Source organism: Oreochromis niloticus, unplaced genomic scaffold, assembly GCF_001858045.2.
Source record: "Oreochromis niloticus isolate F11D_XX unplaced genomic scaffold, O_niloticus_UMD_NMBU tig00001425_pilon, whole genome shotgun sequence".
Classification (NCBI taxonomy): Eukaryota; Metazoa; Chordata; class Actinopteri; order Cichliformes; family Cichlidae; genus Oreochromis; species Oreochromis niloticus.
Genome location: NW_020327384.1, coordinates 1 through 22,467, shown reverse-complemented (window position 1 = coordinate 22,467; position 22,467 = coordinate 1). Strand labels below are relative to the sequence as shown.

Below are 22,467 nucleotides of genomic sequence, written 5' to 3'. Positions count from 1 at the left end.
GTGTGAACAGCTGCCTGAGAAAGACACTCCCGGTGAATGTGCGGTGGCTTCTGTGTGGTTGTCTTTGTTGCTGTTGCACACTGGGCTTCAGTTTGTGGCCCGTCATCTGCCTCAGCAAAAGGGTGAGATGCCCATTCACTTCGTCCCACAGTTTGAAATGTTATACAGAGAATTTACCACATTTGCTGCAGCATCACAGTGAACACAACAAAAAATGTTGTGCACTAAGTTAATATGAGACCGTTTTTTCACAACAGTATCATCTAATATCTTTTTCCAGACAAGAAGATCTATAGAGAAACTTTTGGAGTGGGAAAACAGCAGACTTTACCACAAGGTAAGCAGTGAAGGCATCATTTGATATGTGTGGGCTAATGAAACTTCTCTAATCTTCTCTAATCACTGTTTCTGAACTCTGTTTCTGTGTAGTTGTGTTTGCATTGGAGACTAAGCAAAAGGAAGTGTGAAACCAACAACATGATGGAATATTAAGTATTAGCTCTTTTCAGTGGTGTAATTATCCAGTACAGTTAATGAAAGTATACCAGGTGTTACACCCACTACCAGATTGCGTTAAAAAGCTGCTGTTTTAACTCAAAAGGTACTATTTTAGATGAGACATTGTGCCGAGAGTTGGTTTCTGGTTGTTCATGAAGTTACAGGTTTATCGCTGCACCATGGAAAAGTATCATATCTCCAACCTTTTTGAACGCAGATGTTAAGAAGTTATTGTTTCTGCAGTGTATGCTTGCATGTCTTTGATTGATTACTGTAGCACATTGTGCTCAGTTAGTCCAAAACAAAGGGGTAAAAAAACTTTGTAATTGAGTACATTAGTTGTTGAGTAAATAGGGCTCCTGCAATCCCAGCCCTGGCTAGTGGTTGTGTACCACCTTGTCTTGTATTGTCCATTAATAAAATATTACAAATTAGTTTAACCTACTAGTATTAGCATTTTTATTACTGACATTATCAATTTTGTGTCGTGGTGTCTGGACTTCTATATACAGATGTTATTTATCCAGCCGGCTTTCAGCTCCTTCATCCGATTCTGTGCCAGTTTAATTGTGTTTAGAAGAGGCTGACGTGCACTTCTAAATATAAACGCAGCATATTGATTCTTGTAAAGATACACAAATGTAATATTCTGTGGTCGTTATCTGTTAATATATCTGGCTCCTCGTAATGCTAACACAATAGCCATTTATCCATCAGCCAGTTCCTCTTTTTCATAGCTTTGCGTATAGCCATGGGTAGCCTGCTTGGTTTTTTGTATTTCAGAAAAAGTAACTTTAGCACGGTCTGCTTAGTTAAGTTGGTACTCAGAAGTAAACAAATAGGCTTGCACAGGTTTGCATCTGTGACCCAGTTAGACGTGAGACGATGGCTGTTTTGATATAAACGCTGTGGCCAAACTTCTCCACGTGAAGTGAGGTTTGTTTTTTTTTCCACTAATAGCTCTTTTCCATCAGTACCTACTCGGGTCGGCTCAGCACAGCCTGACATGGTTATTAGGGGTTTTCATAGATGATAGTACCTGTTACCGGGTACTTTTTTAAGTACCTGTTACACAGAAACAACACCGTGGTGCCGTGTCTAACGAAAAGCCACAGACAGAGCAGCAGGTATGCGTCAAGTTGATCCAAGGAGGTACTAATTGGGGGAAAAAGGGCTTAAATCTTGTTGAAACATCCTGACTCACTACTGAGAGCCTTTTGTTCTATCCCTGCAGGTAATCCTAATAGAATTCCTACCTAAGGTCCCGATCTTCAGACCGGACTAGCCTGACTACAGCTGATCTGAAACTTCCTCTGCTGCCCGCTGCTGTCACAGAATCATGATGGCTGTAAAGTTCCCAAATTACACTTCCTTAAATACTCCAGCATTTGTGTTTACATTTATTCTCCCTGTTTTCTCTTGGACCCATTCCCTATAACAAATCTCCAGCCTTGTTTACAAATCCAGCAGCCCCATACTTTTTTTTTGGGAGTGACATTACCACTGAACCTTGGCCAGCTGGGCAAACTTATATCAGCCTATGGGATGTGAGGGAGAACCAGCCGTGGGCAATTTTATTGGTCTTTGGAACTATACCTGGAGACTAGACTCTCAAATTGAGTTCTGGGAGCCACGACTGGAAATTTGTCACTTTTATGTTCCCTAACCGAAGCACATGGCACAGACAGACCATGATTAAAAAAAAAAACAATCAATAAAACACTTTCATATGTTACACCACCAACTTCCCCTGCAAAAAATACACGCCAGTGCATTTGTAACAGTTGGTTTGGTGCTTTTGATTTGTTAAAGGCAGAGGAAGCAACACAACACTGAACTTCAATAGAGCCTTCATCCAAATCAACGCTGTAGCGGAACGTGGGGGTCCTGCGGGAACATGTTGGGCCAGTGGCAAAAACAGCTGAACTCAATGTCACTATTCAAATACCAGGCGTCCTCTGGCCTCTTTTCACGTCACTTCACTGTGCATCAACCTAACCCAGTGACAATCACACACTCTGACTGTACTGTATGAATGGGTCTTTATGCTACACAGATTACGTGGAACAGTTTGTTTTAAACGTGTGTCCATGTGGTGGGCTGACTCTTGAAGAGACGGCCACCGGTGTTGAGAAAAGCTTGTTTTGTTTTCTTGTTTTCTTTGTTTTAGCATTTGAAGGTTTGTTTCTGTTTTGTTGAAAGAAAAGACGAACAATGTTTGCAAAACTTTGTATGTGTGTCAAACATAAGCAAAAAAATAACCAAAATTGGACAAATCAAACACAGGATACTCTTCTTTGGTAATGGAAAAAAAAAATACTTCAATCTTTTTGTTTAAGTAATTTAAAAATGTGAGCGTGCATTGGTGAAATAAGCATCTTTTGTGTAACTGCAAAGGAATGCCTTGGTTGTTTTATTTCTCTCTGGGGTCTTGTGTCGTGACTAAAGCACACAATCGCTTGTACATAAGAGAGGCCAAGTAAAGGTGTTGATTATCTGCTGACCTTGCTTACTCGTGTCTAAAGGATGTGGATGTGTACAAGGAGATATTCTGTCTTAGATGTAACTTACTCGAGATGAACATAAAGAATAAGAGTTCCACTTTGTGAGGTGTTATGTGGTACAAGTGATCTGTGTCATGAAGCAGGATTTGGGCGTTCAATATAGTATGGAGAATCTCAACAAGGAGATGAAGCAGGTCTAATATGTGTAAAGGCGTTATCAGCCCTACTCTGTTCTATGAGGCGTTTTTGTCTTCCAGTGAGTTGTTGTGGTTTTCTGTCCTGAAAGCATTACTGCTTTGGTTCACTGTCACCGTTCCTTATCAGTCTGGTTTGAACCAGTTGTTTTCAGAGAAAAAGTTCAGACTGTACACAGTCTGCTACATGTAAACATGTCGCTCTTTCCAGCAGAAGTTAGTGAACACCAGTAACGGACCTCAAAGGGTAGTAACAAAATGCACTCCGTATTGTATTCACATGATTTAAAGTGAGTGAATAAGAAATTAAGTAGTAAAGTGTGTATACAGGTCTGATTAGATTGCGTTTTTTCAAAAGACTTCTATAGGACCTGAACTCTTTTTTTCTTCCATCCATCCATCCATCTTCATCCGCTTTATCCGAGGCCGGGTCGCGGGGGCAGCAGCCTAAGCAGAGAAGCCCAGACCTCCCTCTCCCAGCCACCTCCTCCAGCTTATCCGGGGGAACACCAAGGCGTTCCCAGGCCAGCTGAGAGATATAATCTCTCCAGCGTGTCCTGGGTCTGCCCAGGGCCTCCTCCCGGTGGGCCATGCCGGAACACCTCACCAGGAGGCATCCTTGTCAGATGCCCGAACCACCTCAACTGGCTCCTTTCGATGTGGAGGAGCAGCGGCGGCTCTACTCTGAGCCCTCCCGGATGGCCGAACTTCTCACCCTATCTCTAAGGGAGAGGCCAGCCACCCTTCGGAGGAAGCTCATTTCTGCTGCTTGAATCCGCGATCTCGTTCTTTCGGTCACTACCCACAGCTCGTGGCCATAGGTGAGGGTAGGGACGTAGATCGACCGGTAAATTGAGATTTCGCTTTTACACTCAGCTCCCTCTTCACCACGACGGACCGGTGCAGCGTCCGCATCACTGCAGCCGCAGCACCAATCCGTCTGTCGATCTCCGGCTCCCTTCTCTTTTCTTTTTTTTTTTAAATCACAACTGAGTGCAGGTTTATGGCTCTTCCACATTGGCTTCATTTTTTTTTCAGGTCTGGAAGCTATGTCCATCTTTTATATCATCTATAGTTATCAGCTAGCCTGACAAGCAAGGAGCATTTATAGGCCATATTTAGCAGAAATACCTGCTAAATAATAAGCAGTTATTGTTTGTCACGTAAATTCCTTAAAAACACTCCAAAAAGGTTTGAGTGCCGCAAACATGGTTAAAAGGTCTTTTGGAGCCTGCCTCAGGTGGTCATATGAGGAGCTGCAGCCGGTGGCAGTTCAGTGTTAGCAGGATTTTTCAGCCCCAGAGGAGTCCACTTTGTGATAAAATATTAATTATGAAGCCTTCTTTCTGAGTGAGTTATTTAGCCTGTAATCCTGCTTCATGATGGTTACTTCAACAAATGTTTCCATGTCACAGATCACAACGTGAAGCACATCACATATCTTGCATATGTTTGACATTGACAAAGAGAGGAACAGATGGAAATCTGAAAGAAGGCCTTTTTGAGTAGATTGCATAATTGTCTTTCACTGCTCCGCACACCTTTGTGAAAGCATAAGAAGACTATGAGGTTATGTATGTCAAGAATTTGAGCTATGCCACTTAGTTTTTGTTCACTGAGGTCTGGTGATTGCATGGATCACACTCAGGGGATTGCACTAGATTTTGAAAAGCCCCAAAATGTAGCAAAATCTCACTGTTACACCAGGGTGTCGCATATAGTACACACGTCACACGTTACTTTGAGTAATTGCTAAACGATGCATTTGAAGATTTGGAAATATCCCTGAGAAAAAAAAAAGAATAACCTTTATAACATTTCTGTGGTTTTCCTATTTAGAAAAGTGAAGGAAGCACATGCACCAACAAAAAACAGATTTAGCCTTTTTATGTTAAAAGACCCAAATTCACTTGATTACTGCTGGTTTGCCTGTCGGTTCATCTGTCACTTTTCTATACTTTGAACTGTTCTGTGTAAAGCGAGGCATAGGGCCGTATGCATATTTGTGGTGTGTGTGTGCATGATGTTTGCAGAAGCAAATGTTCCGATGTAGATCTGACTGTGATGAAATCCTGCACAAAATATTAGTCCTTTTTATATGATCTTGAGTGGTCGTATGTGTGCGTGTGTGTGTCTGAGAGACAGAAAATGTATATACATGACTCATGAGCAGATGTATGTACAGGAATAAACGTAATTAAACAAAGGTATGGACATTCTTCTCTTCAACTCATTTTTTTATTAACTGCTTCCTTGGCTGCTATTATTTGCTAGATAATAAGCACTGACAGGCATCTTTGTAAGGTACACCTGTCCACCTGCTCTTTCATTCTAATCAGCCAATCAAATGACAACAACTCCGTTTATTTAAGCATGAGGACGCAAGATAACCTGCTGAAGCTCAAATCGGAACATCAGAATGGGTAAGACGGTTGATTTGAGTAACATTTAACATAGCATGGCTCTAGGGTTTACAGAGAGTGGTCAGACAAAGAGATCAAGTAAGCTTTAGATTTAGAAAATGTGTTAACACCAGAGGTCAGCGAAGAATGGCTTAGTGACATTTATGACTACTTCAGTCTTCATTGAATAGATCCACACTACTTTGGTCCGTGTCTAAAATGGTCTTCATTCCACTCTCAGTGAAAAGCTTCTCCGATAGGTTGAGATCATCGGGCGTTACGCTACTCAAGGACAGATCAGTAGTCTGTGTTCCGGGGCCGAGCGCTGGATCTGGGCAAAACCCTGCAAGAAGACATTTGTAAATAAAGTTCATTCATAAATTTGATTAATCTATGACCTTATCAAACATGGCGGTTACAAAAATATAAAGAGTATAAAGATAATATTAGATTGAAGAAGTAACATTCAGTTCAACTGCAGTTTCTAGGTTTTCATATTATATAAAGGTTCATACCTTTTTCTGAATCCATGATAGCAGGGGATTCTAGGTTCAGACACTCTGCCTGCTTTGTAAACTCTTCCAGCTCAGCAGCAGACACTTTAACTCTCCTACCTGGGAGACAGAAAAAGTAGACAGAAGGAACCATGATATTGAAGGAGAATTTGTGGCCATGAGCACATGAGCAAGGCCACCTCTGAATGGCTTTTAAAATCCATTCATGCTTGAAAATCCAGTCCAGTGCGACTGAATTGAAAATATTCTACATAGTAGAGTTTTGAAAAGTTCCTCCACAGTGATGTGAAAGACTCATTGCCAATCATTGCAAACGCTTGATTTCAGTTCTTGCTAACCAGTTATTAGGTTTAGGGACAATTACCTTTTCACACAGTGCCATGTAAATGAAATATTCCTTTAAGAACTGTGTTTTCTGTTTGCTTGGGTTATCTTTGTCTAATCTAAAAATGTATTTGATGATCTGAAATATCTAAGTGTGACTAATATGTAAAATAGAGAGAAACCAGGAAGGGTGCAAATACATTTTCACAGCACTGCACGTTTTTAGGGCTTTTAGGGTTTTATGGGCAGCACGGTGGCACGGTGGTTAGCACTGTTGCCGCACAGCAAGAAGGTCCTGAGTTCAATTCCACCATCAGGCCGGGGTCTTTCTGTGTGGAGTTTGCATGTTCTCCCCGTGTTTGCGTGGGTTCTCTCCGGGTACTCCGGCTTCCTCCCACCGTCCAAAGACATGCAACTTGTGGGGATAGGTTAATTGGATAAACCAAATTGCCACTAGGTGTGAATGTGCGAGCGAATGTGAGTGTGAATGGTTGTCTGTCCTTGTGTGTTGGCCCTGCGACAGACTGGCGACCTGTCCAGAGTGTACCCCGCCTCTCGCCCTATGACAGCTGGGATAGGCTCCAGCGCCCCCCGCGACCCTGGAAAGGAGAAGCGGAAGCGAATGGATGGATGGATGGATGGATGCACGTTTTTAGATGTTTTATTCTTTAAAAAAAAAAAAGAAAAAAACATTTCCTAATATGCCTTTAACTGGCAAGTGTTATTTGTAACTGGTATTTCAAAGGGCAGTGTTCCGATTTAATAAGCCATAGAACAGTGGAAACCACTGTTCAATGATTAGTCATTGTTTTATTTTGGAAATTAGTAGACGGCGTCTCATAAAAAATACTTACGTACTTTGACATTACATTATAGGTGTGTCATTGTTCTTACTCAGGAGATGGAGAGCTTTAAATGTGGTTCTTCCAATGGTTTTATTTGAGTACATAACAAGGCAGTCAGGACAGCCAGTATTCAGCAGGACAGTAGGATATTGGTAATTGTACACTGTGGACAGAAATACACATCAATCGATATATACTGAAAGTGTTGTGGCAATGCTAGGTCCAAAGTCTAAATCTGGTCATCGAATGTTTGTTCCCTCACTAATACTCACCCATACTGTTGTTAACCAAAGTCACGTTGGTTTTCAGTGTGGAACACATGCCCCTCCTTTTAAAAGATAAAATTAAAGAGATTTCTATATTCACATTACTTGAAAACAGTATCACTTCAGGAAAGGCTTTATCATTTTTATTACATTTTGTGAACGTAGAGATTATTGAACGTATTAGCCTCATTGGCAGCAGTGATGTTCATCCAGGCGGTCTCCAGAGGCATCTTCGTCAGCATGTTGAATCCAGGTATGTCTAAGCTCACTGCTATGTGTGTCCATTTTCCCACCAGCTGAAACAGATGGTGTATAATATACAGGGGGTAAAATAAGTATTGAAAACATCACCAAATTTCTCAGTACATATATTTCTAAAGGTGCTATTGACATAAAATTCTCACCAGATGTCAGTAACAATCCAGCCAGTCCACACATGCAAAGAAATCAAACCATAGATATTATGTGTAATAATGAGAAATGAAAGGAGGAAAAAGTATTGAACACACTTACTGAAATTGTGTTTAATACTTCATGCAAAAGCTTTTGTTGGTAATGACAACTTCAAGGCGCCTCCTAGCCGCAGGCATCGCTCAGGTGTGATTTTGGTTCATTCTTCTACACAAATGGTCTTCAAATTCTGAACGTTCTGTGAGCCCTGCTATGAACTCTAAACTTTAATTATATCTATAGATTTTCAATTAGATTCAGGTCAGGTGATTGGCTGTGTCATTCTAGCAGCTTCTTTGGCTTTGTGTTTGGGATCATCGTCTTGCTGAAAGGTCCTCATTTCATCTTCAATATCCTGGTAGATGCTAGCAGAACATTTTTCCATTCATCTTCCTCCATTTATATGAAACATTACAGTGCCACATGACGAAAAACAGCCCCATACTGTGATGTTCCCAACTCCAGACTTCACTGCTGGTATATTGTTTTTGGGGTGGTATGCAGTGCCTTTTGACCTCCAGACATGGCGTGTATTAAGGCATCAGTTCAGTTTTGGTCTCTACTGACCAGAGTATATTCTGCCAGTATTTCTTGTCTAAATGTTGTTCAGCAAACTTTAAACGTGCTTTAGCATGCTTTTTCTTCAGCAATGGAGTCTTGTATGGTGAGCGTGCATACAGGCCATGGCAGATGAGCTGATTCCACGTCTTTTTGTAGCTCTTCGCAAGTGCTCCTTTGCTTTTGGACAACTCTTCTGATAATTCTTTTCACTCCCCTGTTTGAAAACTGGCGGGGAGCAGCTGGTCCTGGCCGGTTTATGGTGAAATTATGTTCTCTCCTGCCCCAACAGTGCTCACTGGAACCTTCAGATCCAACATAACCGTTCTGGTTATGTTGGATCTGAAACATACTAGGTTTAAAACACATGGGGATCGGGCTTTTCAGGCACTAGGACCAAGGCTGTGGAACTCCCTGGCGTTGTCTTTACGCTGTCTAGACTCCACTGACTCCTTTAAAAAGCAGCTGAAGACATTTTTATACAAACAAGCTTTTAATTAAATTTTTCACTGTTTTATATTATTTTATTTGTATTTTTGATTTAATTGTGAAGCACTTTGTGATTTTTAGCTGTGAAATGTGCTATATAAATAAAATTTACTTACAAGTTTAGTAATTCTGATGGATTGGTTTTATCCATCATGAGATGTTTCTTGTGTGACACCTTGTTAATGAGACAACTTTTTATAGGCTGTCAGTTAGAATAGAACCAGCTGACATTAATTTGCACTAGGGGGCAGGATTGCTTTGTAATTGCTGATAGATTTCAGCTGGTGGCATGACTTCCATGCCTTTTTGCACCTTCCGTTCTATATGTTCAATACTTTTCCTCTTATTATTACATATAGCTTAATTTATGGATATCAATGGTTTGATTTCTTTGCATGTGTGGACTGGATGGGTGGTTACCTACATCGAGTGTGAATTTCATGTAAATTTGGTGACGTGTTCAAAACTTATTTTACTCAGCGTATATGTGCAGAAAGTGATAAGTGAAAGGTGAGATAAGAGAGAGTCTGACCTGATTTCCGTGGATTTCACGAGGCTGGATTAGATTTTCACAGCTTGTCACAGGAGCTGAGTGTCCAAGTGACAGAAGACAGAGCACAGTTACAGCAACGTGAACAAACTCCATCATGGCTCGTCTGCTGATAGTGTGGCTTCAGACTCTGAAGTGTGTTCTAGATATACGAGACTCAGGCCAGTGTAGGTGAAGTATTGCTCAATTGTTTACTTATGTGTTGTAACTGTACTTAGAAGAACATAACAGAAATATTTACTCTGTGGCAGTACAGTCAGGGGGGTTATTTAAATGTGTTGCGACAATGGTAGAGCAGGTCATCTACTGATCAGAAGGTTGGAGGTTCGATTCCTGGCTTCCCCTTGTCTGCATGCCAAATATCCTTTGGCAAGATACTAACCCCAAATTACTCTCGATGCATCCATCGGAGAGTGAACCGGTGTGTGAATGTTAGTTAGAAAGCACCAAGAAAATGTGCTTGTGCGAATGCACAAGTTGTGTAAAGCACTTTGAGTGCTCAGAAGAGTAGAAAAGGGCTATATAAGAAGCAGTCCATTTACCAATGCCACCTAAGGGAATTTCACCCCTAGGAAATAAAAAGATTGACATGTAAATGTAACAAATTAAATTAAAAGCTACCTGGGTTTGAAAACATATCCTGGCAAGAGAGATGGTTTCAATGATAAAAAGAACACTTTATTGAAAGTTATACAATAAAAAGTTAAATGGAATAAAATAATAGAATAAAAATAAAAACAGACTGTCTTTCAGCCTAATAGTGTCCTCATATCAATACCAATAAATGTCTTGATGCATGCTCAGTCATCCAGGTAAGTAAATCCCAAAAGGTTGATTCTGTTCATCTGGACGTAGCGTTTTTAATGACCAAGGAACTGACCTCACAGCCACTGTTCATTCAGTGGGCTAGTTTCATGCAAACCTGCAGTCAGCTGAGACTGAAGAAGTCACTTGGATGAGTGACGAAACGTCTCTCCCACTGAAAACGCTAAATCCAGATGAACAGAATCAAGCTTTTGGGAGTACCAATGAAGAAAAATAATAGATGTTGGGATGGACTTGGTAGCTGGAGGCTCTAACAAAAGGGAATGAAAAGAAACACAGACACTGTAAGTTACTTCACACCCAGAGTGCTGGTCAATAAAAGAAGTGTAAAAAAAGCAGGGCCACAACCAGAGAGGCCACGCTGCTACTGGCTCCATCTTCTGGAGCCAAATCCAGCAACTAAAAAGGATCAAACAAGATGATTAGTAGTTACAAGAGCTGGACTTTATAGTTTTACAGTGTCCATAATGCTTTGTCCAGCCATCAGTGTTGTGTGCCACCCTTATTACTGAATTAGGCAGAGCACTCTGAATTAAATCAGGACATAAAGCACGGTCCTTATCTTGCTTTATTGAATACTGTTGATCTGACAACTAGCCACTTAACGGGGCCTCCTTCGGACAACAACATCCGGTTCAAAAGTCATCACCTTAAGACATAGCCATATATCAATACATGACAATCAGCAGACTGAGCCCAACCGGAGCAACATGAACAAACTTTATCATGGTTTGTTGATTGGGTCTTTAGTACATGGTGCATTAAAGTGACTAAACTAATTTACTCATGTGCTATCATCTTTTCTTCTTAAAGCAGGCTCACATTGTCAGTTTTATGTCAGTTCAATGAAACTAAATCTAAATTACACTGATGACACAGAACAAATTGCCACAGAGGAAAAAACAGTCGTGCTTCTTTTTTAGCATCTTCATTTTTAGTGGCAATATTCTTCACAGGCAGAGCCATCAGTCTTGCTTGAATGAAGCCATACTTCTTCGGATCATATCCAAAAAGGTCTTCACTCCACTTTCACTACTGAGAAGTTCTTCTAGAAGGCTGAGCTCTTCAGAGCTTATGGTGTCTGTGGTTCGATCAGTGAAATTTGTTTCTGGGGCAAGAGTTGGATCTGGGCACAAACCTGTGAAGATGACATTTGTGAATGGCTTTAATTTATGAGAGGAGAAATGAATTGAATCTACAGTTGTTCCAACCATGCTGGTATAAAAATAACAACAACATTAAACTGAAGGTGTGACATTTAGTTCAGCTGCAGTTTCTTTGTGTAACTGAACTCATTTGACAAACTGTAATCTGCTACTGGCTACTGCGTTTTGTTTATTCTTCAGGGCACATACAGACGTGGCTTTAAGACTTTCATATTAAGTAGAAGTTCATACCCTCTTCTAAGTCCATGATAGCAGGTGGTTGTAGGTTCAGACACTCTGCCTGCTTTGTAAACTCTTCCAGCTCAGCTGCAGACACCCTAACTCTCGTACCTGAGAGACAGAAAAAGTGTTAGCACTGGAGGCTCATGTCAGGGCACTACGATGGCACAGAAGTATTTAAGTTATCAAGAATAAAATTACATCAGGGACAATTTTCAAATGTTACTGCATCCATTTGTAAGCAGCAATATTTTGACTTATGTGTTTAAGGAAGGTATTTTAGTACAATTATGTACAGTGAAAAATATTTGGCTTCTTTCTGATTTCTTACTTTTTTGCATATTTGTCACATTTAAACGTTTCGGCTCATCAACCAAATCTGAATGTTAATCAAAGAAACATAATTAAATACAAAATGCCCTTTTAAAATTATGTTTTTATTTCTTAAGAGAAAAAGGCAGGCACAGGTCATGTGGGGGAAAGCACATTTTTCATTTCATAATTTATTTTTTCCTTTTTTCACAGAGTTTAAAATTTTGCCTTTAACTATTATTTGGATGTCCTCATCCAGACGGCAGCATTTGGAAACTACAATTATTTATTTAAAGACCTGGAAAAGTGGAAACGACTGTTAATCATTGTTTTGATGTTGTTTTAAGTTGGAAATTAGTCACCAGCATCTCTTTCAGCTTTAATAAATTAAATACATGAAGTTGGACCATAAAAAAATACTTAAGTACTTTGACATTACAGTGTTTAGCTGTGTCATTGTTCTTACTCAGGAGCTGGAGAGCTCTGACTTTGATTCTTCCCATGGTCATATTTAAGTAGATAACAAGACAGTCAGGGCAGCCAGTATTCAGCAGGACACCAGACACTCGGTAATCCCCCACTATGGACATGTGCAAATACACACCAATTGATATATACTGAAAGTGTTGTGGCACAAAGTGTAAATCTGGTCATCCAAATGTTTGTTCCCTCAGTAATACTCACCCACAGTGAGAGTGTTGTTAACCAAAGTCATGTTTTTTTTCCATGTGAAGCACTTGCCCATCCTTTTAGAAGATAAAATTAGAGAGATTTTTACATTAACATTATTTGAAAACAGTGTCAGTTCAGGAAAAACATCATGTTTATTACATTTTTTGAATTTGGAGACTGTGAAATGTATCGGCTTCACTGGCAGCGGTGATCTTCACCCAGGTATTTTCCATAAGCATCTGTAGCAGCATTTTGGATCCAGGTATGCTTGTGCTCTCTGCAAGTAGCATCCATTTGCCCAGCAGCTGAAACAGACAGTATTAAGTGTATAAGACAACAAACATTTCATATCGAAAATGAGAAAAAAAAAAAAAGGAAAAAAAAGTGAGAAATGACGTAAGAGGGTCTGACCTGACTTCCGTAGATTTCACGAGGCTGGAGTAGATTCTCACAGCTTGTCACAGGAGCTGAGTGTCCAAGAGACAGAAGACCGAGCACAGCTACAGCAACGTGAACAAACTCCATCATGGCTCGTCTGCTGATAGTGTGGCTTCAGACTTTAAATGTGTTCTAGACATACGAGACTCAGCCCAGTTTAGGTGAAGTATTGCTCAATTGTTTACTTATGTGTTGTAATTGTACTTAGAAGAACATTACAGAAATATTTACTCTGTGGCAGTACAGTCAGGGGGTTATTTAAATGTGTTGCGACAATGGTAGAGCAGGTCATCTACTGATCGGAAGGTTGGAGGTTCGATTCCTGGCTTCCCCTTGTCTGCATGCCAAATATCCTTGGGCAAGATACAAACCCCAAATTACTCTCCGATGCATCCATCGGAGAGTGAACCGGTGTGTGAATGTTAGTTAGAAAGCACCAAGAAAATGTGCTTGTGCGAATGCACAAGTTGTGTAAAGCACTTTGAGTGCTCAGAAGAGTAGAAAAGGGCTATATAAGAACCAGGCCAATTACCATTTACCAATCCCACCTAAGGGAATTTCACCCCTAGGAAATAAAAGATTGACATGTAAATGTAACAAATTAAATTAAAAGCTACCTGGGTTTGAAAACATATCCTGGCAAGAGAGATGGTTTCAATGATAAAAAGAACACTTTATTGAAAGTTATACAATAAAAGTTAAATGGAATAAAATAATAGAATAAAAATAAAAATAGACTGTCTTTCAGCCTAATAGTGTCCTCATATCAATACCAATAAATGTCTTGATGCATGCTCAGTCATCCAGGTAAGTAAATCCCAAAAGGTTGATTCTGTTCATCTGGACGTAGCGTTTTAATGACCAAGGAACTGACCTCACAGCCACTGTTCATTCAGTGGGCTAGTTTCATGCAAACCTGCAGTCAGCTGAAACTGAAGAAGTCACTTGGATGAGTGACGAAACGTTTCTCCCACTGAAAACGCTAAATCCAGATGAACAGAATCAAGCTTTTGGGAGTACCAATGAAGAAAATAATAGATGTTGGGAAGGACTTGGTAGCTGGAGGCTCTAACAAAAGGGAATGAAAAGAAACACAGACACTGTAAGTTACTTCACACCCAGAGTGCTGGTCAATAAAAGAAGTGTAAAAAAGCAGGGCCACAACCAGAGAGGCCACACTGCTACTGGCTCCATCTTCTGGAGCCAAATCCAGAAACTAAAAAGGATCAAACAAGATGATTAGTAGTTACAAGAGCTGGACTTTATAGTTTTACAGTGTCCATAATGCTTGTCCAGCCATCAGTGTTGTGTGCCACCCTTATTACTGAATTAGGCAGAGCACTCTGAATTAAATCAGGACATAAAGCACGGTCCTTATCTTGCTTTATTGAATACTGTTGATCTGACAACTAGCCACTTAACGGGGCCTCCTTCGGACAACAACATCCGGTTCAAAAGTCATCACCTTAAGTATTAAATATTGTGTACTGAGTTTACTAGGAGGCACATTGATGTTACAGACTTCCTACAATTCTTTTCAATCCAATTTTAAGTGAAATCATTTTAAAGGTTTTATTTGTAACAGGTTTACATCATAGGAAACCTTAGGCAGTAAAAGGATGTTTAATGTGAACTTAGAGATGAACAACAATGTTTGCACAAAGGTGGAAGGAAAAACAAACAAACAAGCGATAATAAGACACAGAAGAACTCAACAAGGAGGGTGATAAAAGTAAACGTCCACATGATAAAATACCTTTAAAATAAAACTGTCAGCAACTAAAGGAGAGACCAGAAATAAAACAAACAAACAAACAAAAATAAGTAAATAAAACAGAATAACATGTGAACAGAGAAAGAACAGGAAAAACAAAGAAAATAATGAATTATTAAAACACAGACTATGACAAAATTTTATATTACCTCACTTTCAATGGTAATTTTGACATACCATGTTTTCTATTTTGTGTTCTAACACGTAAAATGTGTCTAAATATGTTTAGAGATGTCAAATAAACAAGAAGAAAAGCTGCTTTGGACTATCTTTGCAATACGAGTCAAAATTATAGCAATAATTTTAAATTTTACTATTTACCCACTAACAATATAAAATAATAGTTCCATCATATTAAAATGAGCTACAATCTACTTTTATCTCAAAGTAAAAAAAACTGGCCAAACTCTCCCATTTAAAGGGACTATAATACACGGGGTTTACATCAGATTCAACATGTAGCGCATCTAAGTGCATTTAAATTAATTCTTTCCTTTTTTTTCGTACAAAATACAGATGTTTGATGCACATTTAATGGTGCTAAAATGTGAACAGACTCACTTTTAATAATAAAAAGTAATACTGTGTGCTTCCCTTAGGTGGCACCAGAGGAATTCAAAGCCAGTATCAATCGTGTGAACAGCTGCCTGAGAAAGACGCTCCCGGTGAATGTGCGGTGGCTTCTGTGTGGTTGTCTTTGTTGCTGTTGCACACTGGGCTTCAGTTTGTGGCCCGTCATCTGCCTCAGCAAAAGGGTGAGATGCCCATTCACTTCGTCCCACAGTTTGAAAATGTTATACAGAGAATTTACCACATTTGCTGCAGCATCGCAGTGAACACAACAAAAATGTTGTGCACTAAGTTGATATGAGACTGTTTTTTCACACAGTATCATCTAATTTTTTCCAGACAAGAAGATCTATAGAGAAACTTTGGAGTAGGAAAACAGCAGACTTTACCACAAGGTAAGCAGTGAAGGCATCATTTGATATGTGTGGGCTAATGAAACTTCTCTAATCTTCTCTAATCACTGTTTCTGAACTCTGTTTCTGTGTAGTTGTGTTTGCATTGGAGACTAAGCAAAAGGAAGTGTGAAACCAACAACATGATGGAATATGTAAGTATTAGCTCTTTCAGTGGTGTAATTATCCCAGTACAGTTAATGAAAGTATACCAGGTGTTACACCCACTACCAGATTGCGTTAAAAAGCTGCTGTTTTTAACTCAAAAGGTACTATTTTAGATGAGACATTGTGCCGAGAGTTGGTTTCTGGTTGTTCATGAAGTTACAGGTTTATCGCTGCACCATGGAAAGTATCATATCTCCAACCTTTTTGAATGCAGATGTTAAGAAGTTATTGTTTCTGCAGTGTATGCTTGCATGTCTTTGATTGATTACTGTAGCACATTGTGGCTCAGTTAGTCCAACCAAAGGGGTAAAAAAAACTTTGTAATTGAGTACATTAGTTGTTGAGTAAATAGGGCTCCTGCAATCCACAGCCCTGGCTAGTGGTTGTGTACCACCTTGTCTTGTGTTGTCCATTAATAAAATATTACAAATTAGTTTAACCTACTAGTATTAGCATTTCTTATTACTGACATTATCAATTTGTGTCGTGGTGTCTGGACTTCTATATACAGATGTTATTTATCCAGCCGGCTTTCAGCTCCTTCATCCGATTCTGTGCCAGTTTAATTGTGTTTAGAAGAGGCTGACGTGCACTTCTAAATATAAACGCAGCATATTGATTCTTGTAAAGATACACAAAATGTAATATTCTGTGGTCGTTATCTGTTAATATATCTGGCTTCCTCGTAATGCTAACCAATAGCCATTTATCCATCAGCCAGTTCCTCTTTTCATAGCTTTGCGTATAGCCATGGGTAGCCTGCTTGGTTTTTTGTATTTCAGAAAAAGTAACTTTAGCACGGTCTGCTTAGTTAAGTTGGTACTCAGAAGTAAACAAATAGGCTTGCACAGGTTGCATCTGTGACCCAGTTAGACGTGAGACGATGGCTGTTTGATATAAACGCTGTGGCCAAACTTCTCCACGTGAAGTGAGGGTTTGTTTTTTTTCCACTAATAGCTCTTTTCCATCAGTACCTACTCGGGTCGGCTCAGCACAGCCTGACATGGTTATTAGGGGTTTTCATTAGATGATAGTACCTGTTACCGGGTACTTTTTAAGTACCTGTTACACAGAAACACACCGTGGTGCCCGTGTCTAACGAAAAGCCACAGACAGAGCAGCAGGTATGCGTCAAGTTGATCCAAGGAGGTACTAATTGGGGAGGGAAAAAGGGCTTAAATCTTGTTGAAACATCCCTGACTCACTACTGAGAGCCTTTTGTTCTATCCCTGCAGGTAATCCTAATAGAATTCCTACCTAAGGTCCGATCTTCAGACCGGACTAGCCTGACTACAGCTGATCTGAAACTTCCTCTGCTGCCCGCTGCTGTCACAGAATCATGATGGCTGTAAAGTTCCCAAATAATTACACTTCCTTAAATACTCCAGCATTGTGTTTACATTTATTCTCCCTGTTTTCTCTTGGACCCATTCCCTATAAAAATCTCCAGCCTTGTTTACAATCCAGCAGCCCCATACTTTTTTTTTGGGAGTGACATTACCACTGAACCTTGGCCAGCTGGGCAACTTATATCAGCCTATGGGATGTGAGGGGAGAACCAGCCGTGGGCAATTTTATTGGTCTTGGAACTATACCTGGAGACTAGACTCTCAAATTGAGTTCTGGGAGCCACGACTGGAAATTTGTCACTTTTATGTTCCCTAACCGAAGCACATGGCACAGACAGACCATGATTAAAAAAAAAAACAATCAATAAAACACTTTCATATGTTACACCACCAACTTCCCCTGCAAAAATACACGCCAGTGCATTTGTAACAGTTGGTTTGGTGCTTTTGATTTGTTAAAGGCAGAGGAAGCAACACAACACTGAACTTCAATAGAGCCTTCATCCAAATCAACGCTGTAGCGGAACGTGGGGTCCTGCGGGAACATGTTGGGCCAGTGGCAAAAACAGCTGAATCAATGTCACTATTCAAATACCAGGCGTCCTCTGCCTCTTTTCACGTCACTTCACTGTGCATCAACCTAACCCAGTGACAATCACACACTCTGACTGTACTGTATGAATGGGTCTTTATGCTACACAGATTACGTGGAACAGTTTGTTTTAAACGTGTGTCCATGTGGTGGGCTGACTCTTGAAGAGACGGCCACCGGTGTTGAAGAAAAGCTTGTTTTGTTTTCTTGTTTCTTTGTTTTTAGCATTTGAAGGTTTGTTTTCTGTTTTGTTGAAAGAAAAGACGAACAATGTTTGCAAAACTTTTGTATGTGTGTCAAACATAAGCAAAAAAATAACCAAAATTGGACAAATCAAACACAGGATACTCTTCTTTGGTAATGGAAAAAAAAATACTTCAATCTTTTTGTTTAAGTAATTTAAAATGTGAGCGTGCATTGGTGAAATAAGCATCTTTTGTGTAACTGCAAAGGAATGCCTTGGTTGTTTTATTTCTCTCTGGGGTCTTGTGTCGTGACTAAAGCACACAATCGCTTTGTACATAAGAGAGGCCAAGTAAAGGTGTTGATTATCTGCTGACCTTGGCTTACTCGTGTCTAAAGGATGTGGATGTGTACAAGGCAGATATTCTGTCTTAGATGTAAACTTACTCGAGATGAACATAAAGAATAAGAGTTCCACTTTGTGAGGTGTTATGTGGTACAAGTGATCTGTGTCATGAAGCAGGATTTGGGCGTTCAATATAGTATGGAGAATCTCAACAAGGAGATGAAGCAGGTCTAATATGTGTAAAGGCGTTATCAGCCCTACTCTGTTCTATGAGGCGTTTTTGTCTTCCAGTGAGTTGTTGTGGTTTTCTGTCCTGAAAGCATTACTGCTTTGGTTCACTGTCACCGTTCCTTATCAGTCTGGTTTGAACCAGTTGTTTTCAGAGAAAAAGTTCAGACTGTACACAGTCTGCTAACATGTAAACATGTCGCTCTTTCCAGCAGAAGTTAGTGAACACCAGTAACGGACCTCAAAGGGTAGTAACAAAATGCACTCCGTATTGTATTCAGCATGATTTAAAGTGAGTGATAAGAAATTAAGTAGTAAAGTGTGTATACAGGTCTGATTAGATTGCGTTTTTTCAAAAGACTTCTGTAGGACCTGAACTCTTTTTTTCTTCCATCCATCCATCCATCTTCATCCGCTTTATCCGAGGCCGGGTCGCGGGGGCAGCAGCCTAAGCAGAGAAGCCCAGACCTCCCTCTCCCAGCACCTCCTCCAGCTTATCCGGGGGAACACCAAGGCGTTCCCAGGCCAGCTGAGAGATATAATCTCTCCAGCGTGTCCTGGGTCTGCCCCAGGGCCTCCTCCCGGTGGGCCATGCCCGGAACACCTCACCCAGGAGCATCCTTGTCAGATGCCCGAACCACCTCAACTGGCTCCTTTCGATGTGGAGGAGCAGCGGCGGCTCTACTCTGACCCTCCCGGATGGCCGAACTTCTCACCCTATCTCTAAGGAGAGGCCAGCCACCCTTCGGAGGAAGCTCATTTCTGCTGCTTGAATCCGCGATCTCGTTCTTTCGGTCACTACCCACAGCTCGTGGCCATAGGTGAGGGTAGGGACGTAGATCGACCGGTAAATTGAGATTCGCTTTTACACTCAGCTCCCTCTTCACCACGACGGACCGGTGCAGCGTCCGCATCACTGCAGCCGCAGCACCAATCCGTCTGTCGATCTCCGGCTCCCTTCTCTTTTTTCTTTTTTTTTTAAATCACAACTGAGTGCAGGTTTATGGCTCTTCCACATTGGCTTCATTTTTTTTCAGGTCTGGAAGCTATGTCCATCTTTTATATCATCTATAGTTATCAGCTAGCCTGACAAGCAAGGAGCATTTATAGGCCATATTTAGCAGAAATACCTGCTAAATAATAAGCAGTATTGTTTGTCACGTAAATTCCTTAAAACACTCCAAAAAGGTTTGAGTGCCGCAAACATGGTTAAAAGGTCTTTTGGAGCCTGCTCAGGTGGTCATATGAGGAGCTGCAGCCGGTGGCAGTTCAGTGTTAGCAGGATTTTTCAGCCCAGAGGAGTCCACTTGTGATAAAATATTAATTATGAAGCCTTCTTCTGAGTGAGTTATTTAGCCTGTAATCCTGCTTCATGATGGTTACTTCAACAAATGTTTCCATGTCACAGATCACAACGTGAAGCACATCACATATCTTGCATATGTTTGACATTGACAAAGAGAGGAACAGATGGAAATCTGAAAGAAGGCCTTTTTGAGTAGATTGCATAATTGTCTTTCACTGCTCCGCACACCTTTGTGAAAGCATAAGAAGACTATGAGGTTATGTATGTCAAGAATTTGAGCTAAGCCACTTAGTTTTTGTTCACTGAGGTCTGGTGATTGCATGGATCACACTCAGGGGATTGCACTAGATTTTGAAAAGCCCCAAAATGTAGCAAAATCTCACTGTTACACCAGGGTGTCGCATATAGTACACACGTCACACGTTACTTTGAGTAATTGCTAAACGATGCATTTGAAAGATTTGGAAATATCCTGAGAAAAAAAAAAAGAATAACCTTTATAACATTTCTGTGGTTTTCCTATTTAGAAAAGTGAAGGAAGCACATGCACCAACAAAAACAGATTTAGCCTTTTTATGTTAAAAGACCCAAATTCACTTGATTACTGCTGGTTTGCCTGTCGGTTCATCTGTCACTTTTCTATACTTTGAACTGTTCTGTGTAAAGCGAGGCGTAGGGCCGTATGCATATTTGTGGTGTGTGTGTGCATGATGTTTGCAGAAGCAAATGTTCCGATGTAGATCTGTGATGAAATCCTGCACAAAATATTAGTCCTTTTTATATGATCTTGAGTGGTCGTATGTGTGCGTGTGTGTGTCTGAGAGACAGAAATGTATATACTGACTCATGAGCAGATGTATGTACAGGAATAAACGTAATTAAACAAAGGTATGGACATTCTTCTCTTCAACTCATTTTTTATTAACTGCTTCCTTGGCTGCTATTATTTGCTAGATAATAAGCACTGACAGGCATCTTTGTAAGGTACACCTGTCCACCTGCTCTTTCATTCTAATCAGCCAATCAAATGACAACAACTCCGTTTATTTAAGCATGAGGACGCAAGATAACCTGCTGAAGCTCAAATCGGAACATCAGAATGGGTAAGACGGTTGATTTGAGTAACATTTAACATAGCATGGCTCTAGGGTTTACAGAGAGTGGTCAGACAAAGGATCAAGTAAGCTTTAGATTTAGAAAATGTGTTAACACCAGAGGTCAGCGAAGAATGGCTTAGTGACATTTTATGACTACTTCAGTCTTCATTGAATAGATCCACACTACTTTGGTCCGTGTCTAAAATGGTCTTCATTCCACTCTCAGTGAAAAGCTTCTCCGATAGGTTGAGATCATCGGGCGTTACGCTACTCAAGGACAGATCAGTAGTCTGTGTTCCGGGGCCGAGCGCTGGATCTGGGCAAAACCCTGCAAGAAGACATTTGTAAATAAAGTTCATTCATAAATTTGATTAATTATGACCTTATCAAACATGGCGGTTACAAAAATATAAAGAGTATAAAGATAATATTAGATTGAAGTAGTAACATTCAGTTCAACTGCAGTTTCTAGGTTTTCATATTATATAAAGGTTCATACCTTTTTCTGAATCCAAGATAGCAGGGGATTCTAGGTTCAGACACTCTGCCTGCTTTGTAAACTCTTCCAGCTCAGCAGCAGACACTTTAGCTCTCCTACCTGGGAGACAGAAAAAGTAGACAGAAGGAACCATGATATTGAAGGAGAATTTGTGGCCATGAGCACATGAGCAAGGCCACCTCTGAATGGCTTTAAAATCCATTCATGCTTGAAAATCCAGTCCAGTGCGACTGAATTGAAAATATTCTACATAGTAGAGTTTTGAAAAGTTCCTCCACAGTGATGTGAAAGACTCATTGCCAATCATTGCAAACGCTTGATTCAGTTCTTGCTAACCAGTTATTAGGTTTAGGGACAATTACCTTTTCACACAGTGCCATGTAAATGAAATATTCCTTTAAGAACTGTGTTTTCTGTTTGCTTGGGTTATCTTTGTCTAATCTAAAAATGTATTTGATGATCTGAAATATCTAAGTGTGACTAATATATAAAATAGAAACCAGGAAGGGTGCAAATACATTTTCACAGCACTGCACGTTTTTAGATGTTTTATTCTTTAAAAAAAAAAGAAAGAAAAAAACATTTCCTAATATGCCTTTAACTGGCAAGTGTTATTTGTAACTGGTATTTCAAAGGGCAGTGTTCCGATTTAATAAGCCATAGAACAGTGGAAACCACTGTTCAATGATTAGTCATTGTTTTATTTTGGAAATTAGTGGACGGCGTCTCATAAAAA

At 40.2% G+C, this 22,467-nt stretch overlaps 1 protein-coding gene and 4 long non-coding RNA genes across 9 annotated transcripts; 2 read left to right on the top strand and 3 right to left on the bottom strand.

The window, feature by feature from the left end:
• Window positions 1-469, top strand: LOC109198466 (uncharacterized). The gene is made up of 3 exons (XR_002059265.2): window positions 1-122; window positions 281-337; window positions 430-469. It is a non-coding gene; the product is annotated as an uncharacterized LOC109198466 (long non-coding RNA).
• Window positions 470-5,415: 4,946 nt separating this feature from the next.
• LOC109198463 (uncharacterized) lies at window positions 5,416-13,364 on the bottom strand. Of its 4 annotated transcripts, none has more exons than XM_025904399.1 (6): window positions 13,201-13,348; window positions 7,699-7,844; window positions 7,555-7,610; window positions 7,332-7,445; window positions 6,114-6,212; window positions 5,416-5,941 (listed from the first exon to the last, which is right to left on the bottom strand). In XM_025904399.1, the coding sequence occupies exons 1-6, from the start codon at window positions 13,315-13,317 to the stop codon at window positions 5,772-5,774; spliced, it is 702 nt and encodes a 233-aa protein (XP_025760184.1). In that variant the 5' UTR covers window positions 13,318-13,348; the 3' UTR covers window positions 5,416-5,771. The 4 variants fall into 4 exon arrangements, 3 of the variants coding, with proteins under 3 accessions (XP_025760184.1, XP_025760183.1, XP_019209470.1); XM_025904398.1 differs by lacking the exon at window positions 13,201-13,348 and adding an exon at window positions 9,578-9,736; XR_003217511.1 differs by lacking the exon at window positions 13,201-13,348 and adding an exon at window positions 9,578-9,731 and having other exon boundaries at window positions 5,420-5,941; window positions 7,296-7,445.
• LOC102079297 (uncharacterized) lies at window positions 8,199-9,571 on the bottom strand. The gene is made up of 2 exons (XR_003217514.1): window positions 9,162-9,571; window positions 8,199-9,021 (listed from the first exon to the last, which is right to left on the bottom strand). It is a non-coding gene; the product is annotated as an uncharacterized LOC102079297 (long non-coding RNA).
• On the top strand, window positions 9,628-17,397 carry LOC109198464 (uncharacterized). 2 transcript variants are annotated; one of them, XR_003217513.1, is made up of 5 exons: window positions 9,628-9,762; window positions 15,601-15,756; window positions 15,911-15,966; window positions 16,059-16,118; window positions 17,367-17,397. It is a non-coding gene; the product is annotated as an uncharacterized LOC109198464 (long non-coding RNA). The 2 variants fall into 2 exon arrangements; XR_002059262.2 differs by lacking the exon at window positions 9,628-9,762 and adding an exon at window positions 13,255-13,388.
• Window positions 17,398-21,126: 3,729 nt separating this feature from the next.
• LOC112844763 (uncharacterized) lies at window positions 21,127-22,258 on the bottom strand. The gene is made up of 2 exons (XR_003217512.1): window positions 21,732-22,258; window positions 21,127-21,560 (listed from the first exon to the last, which is right to left on the bottom strand). It is a non-coding gene; the product is annotated as an uncharacterized LOC112844763 (long non-coding RNA).
• Between the last annotated feature and the right edge of the window lie 209 nt (window positions 22,259-22,467).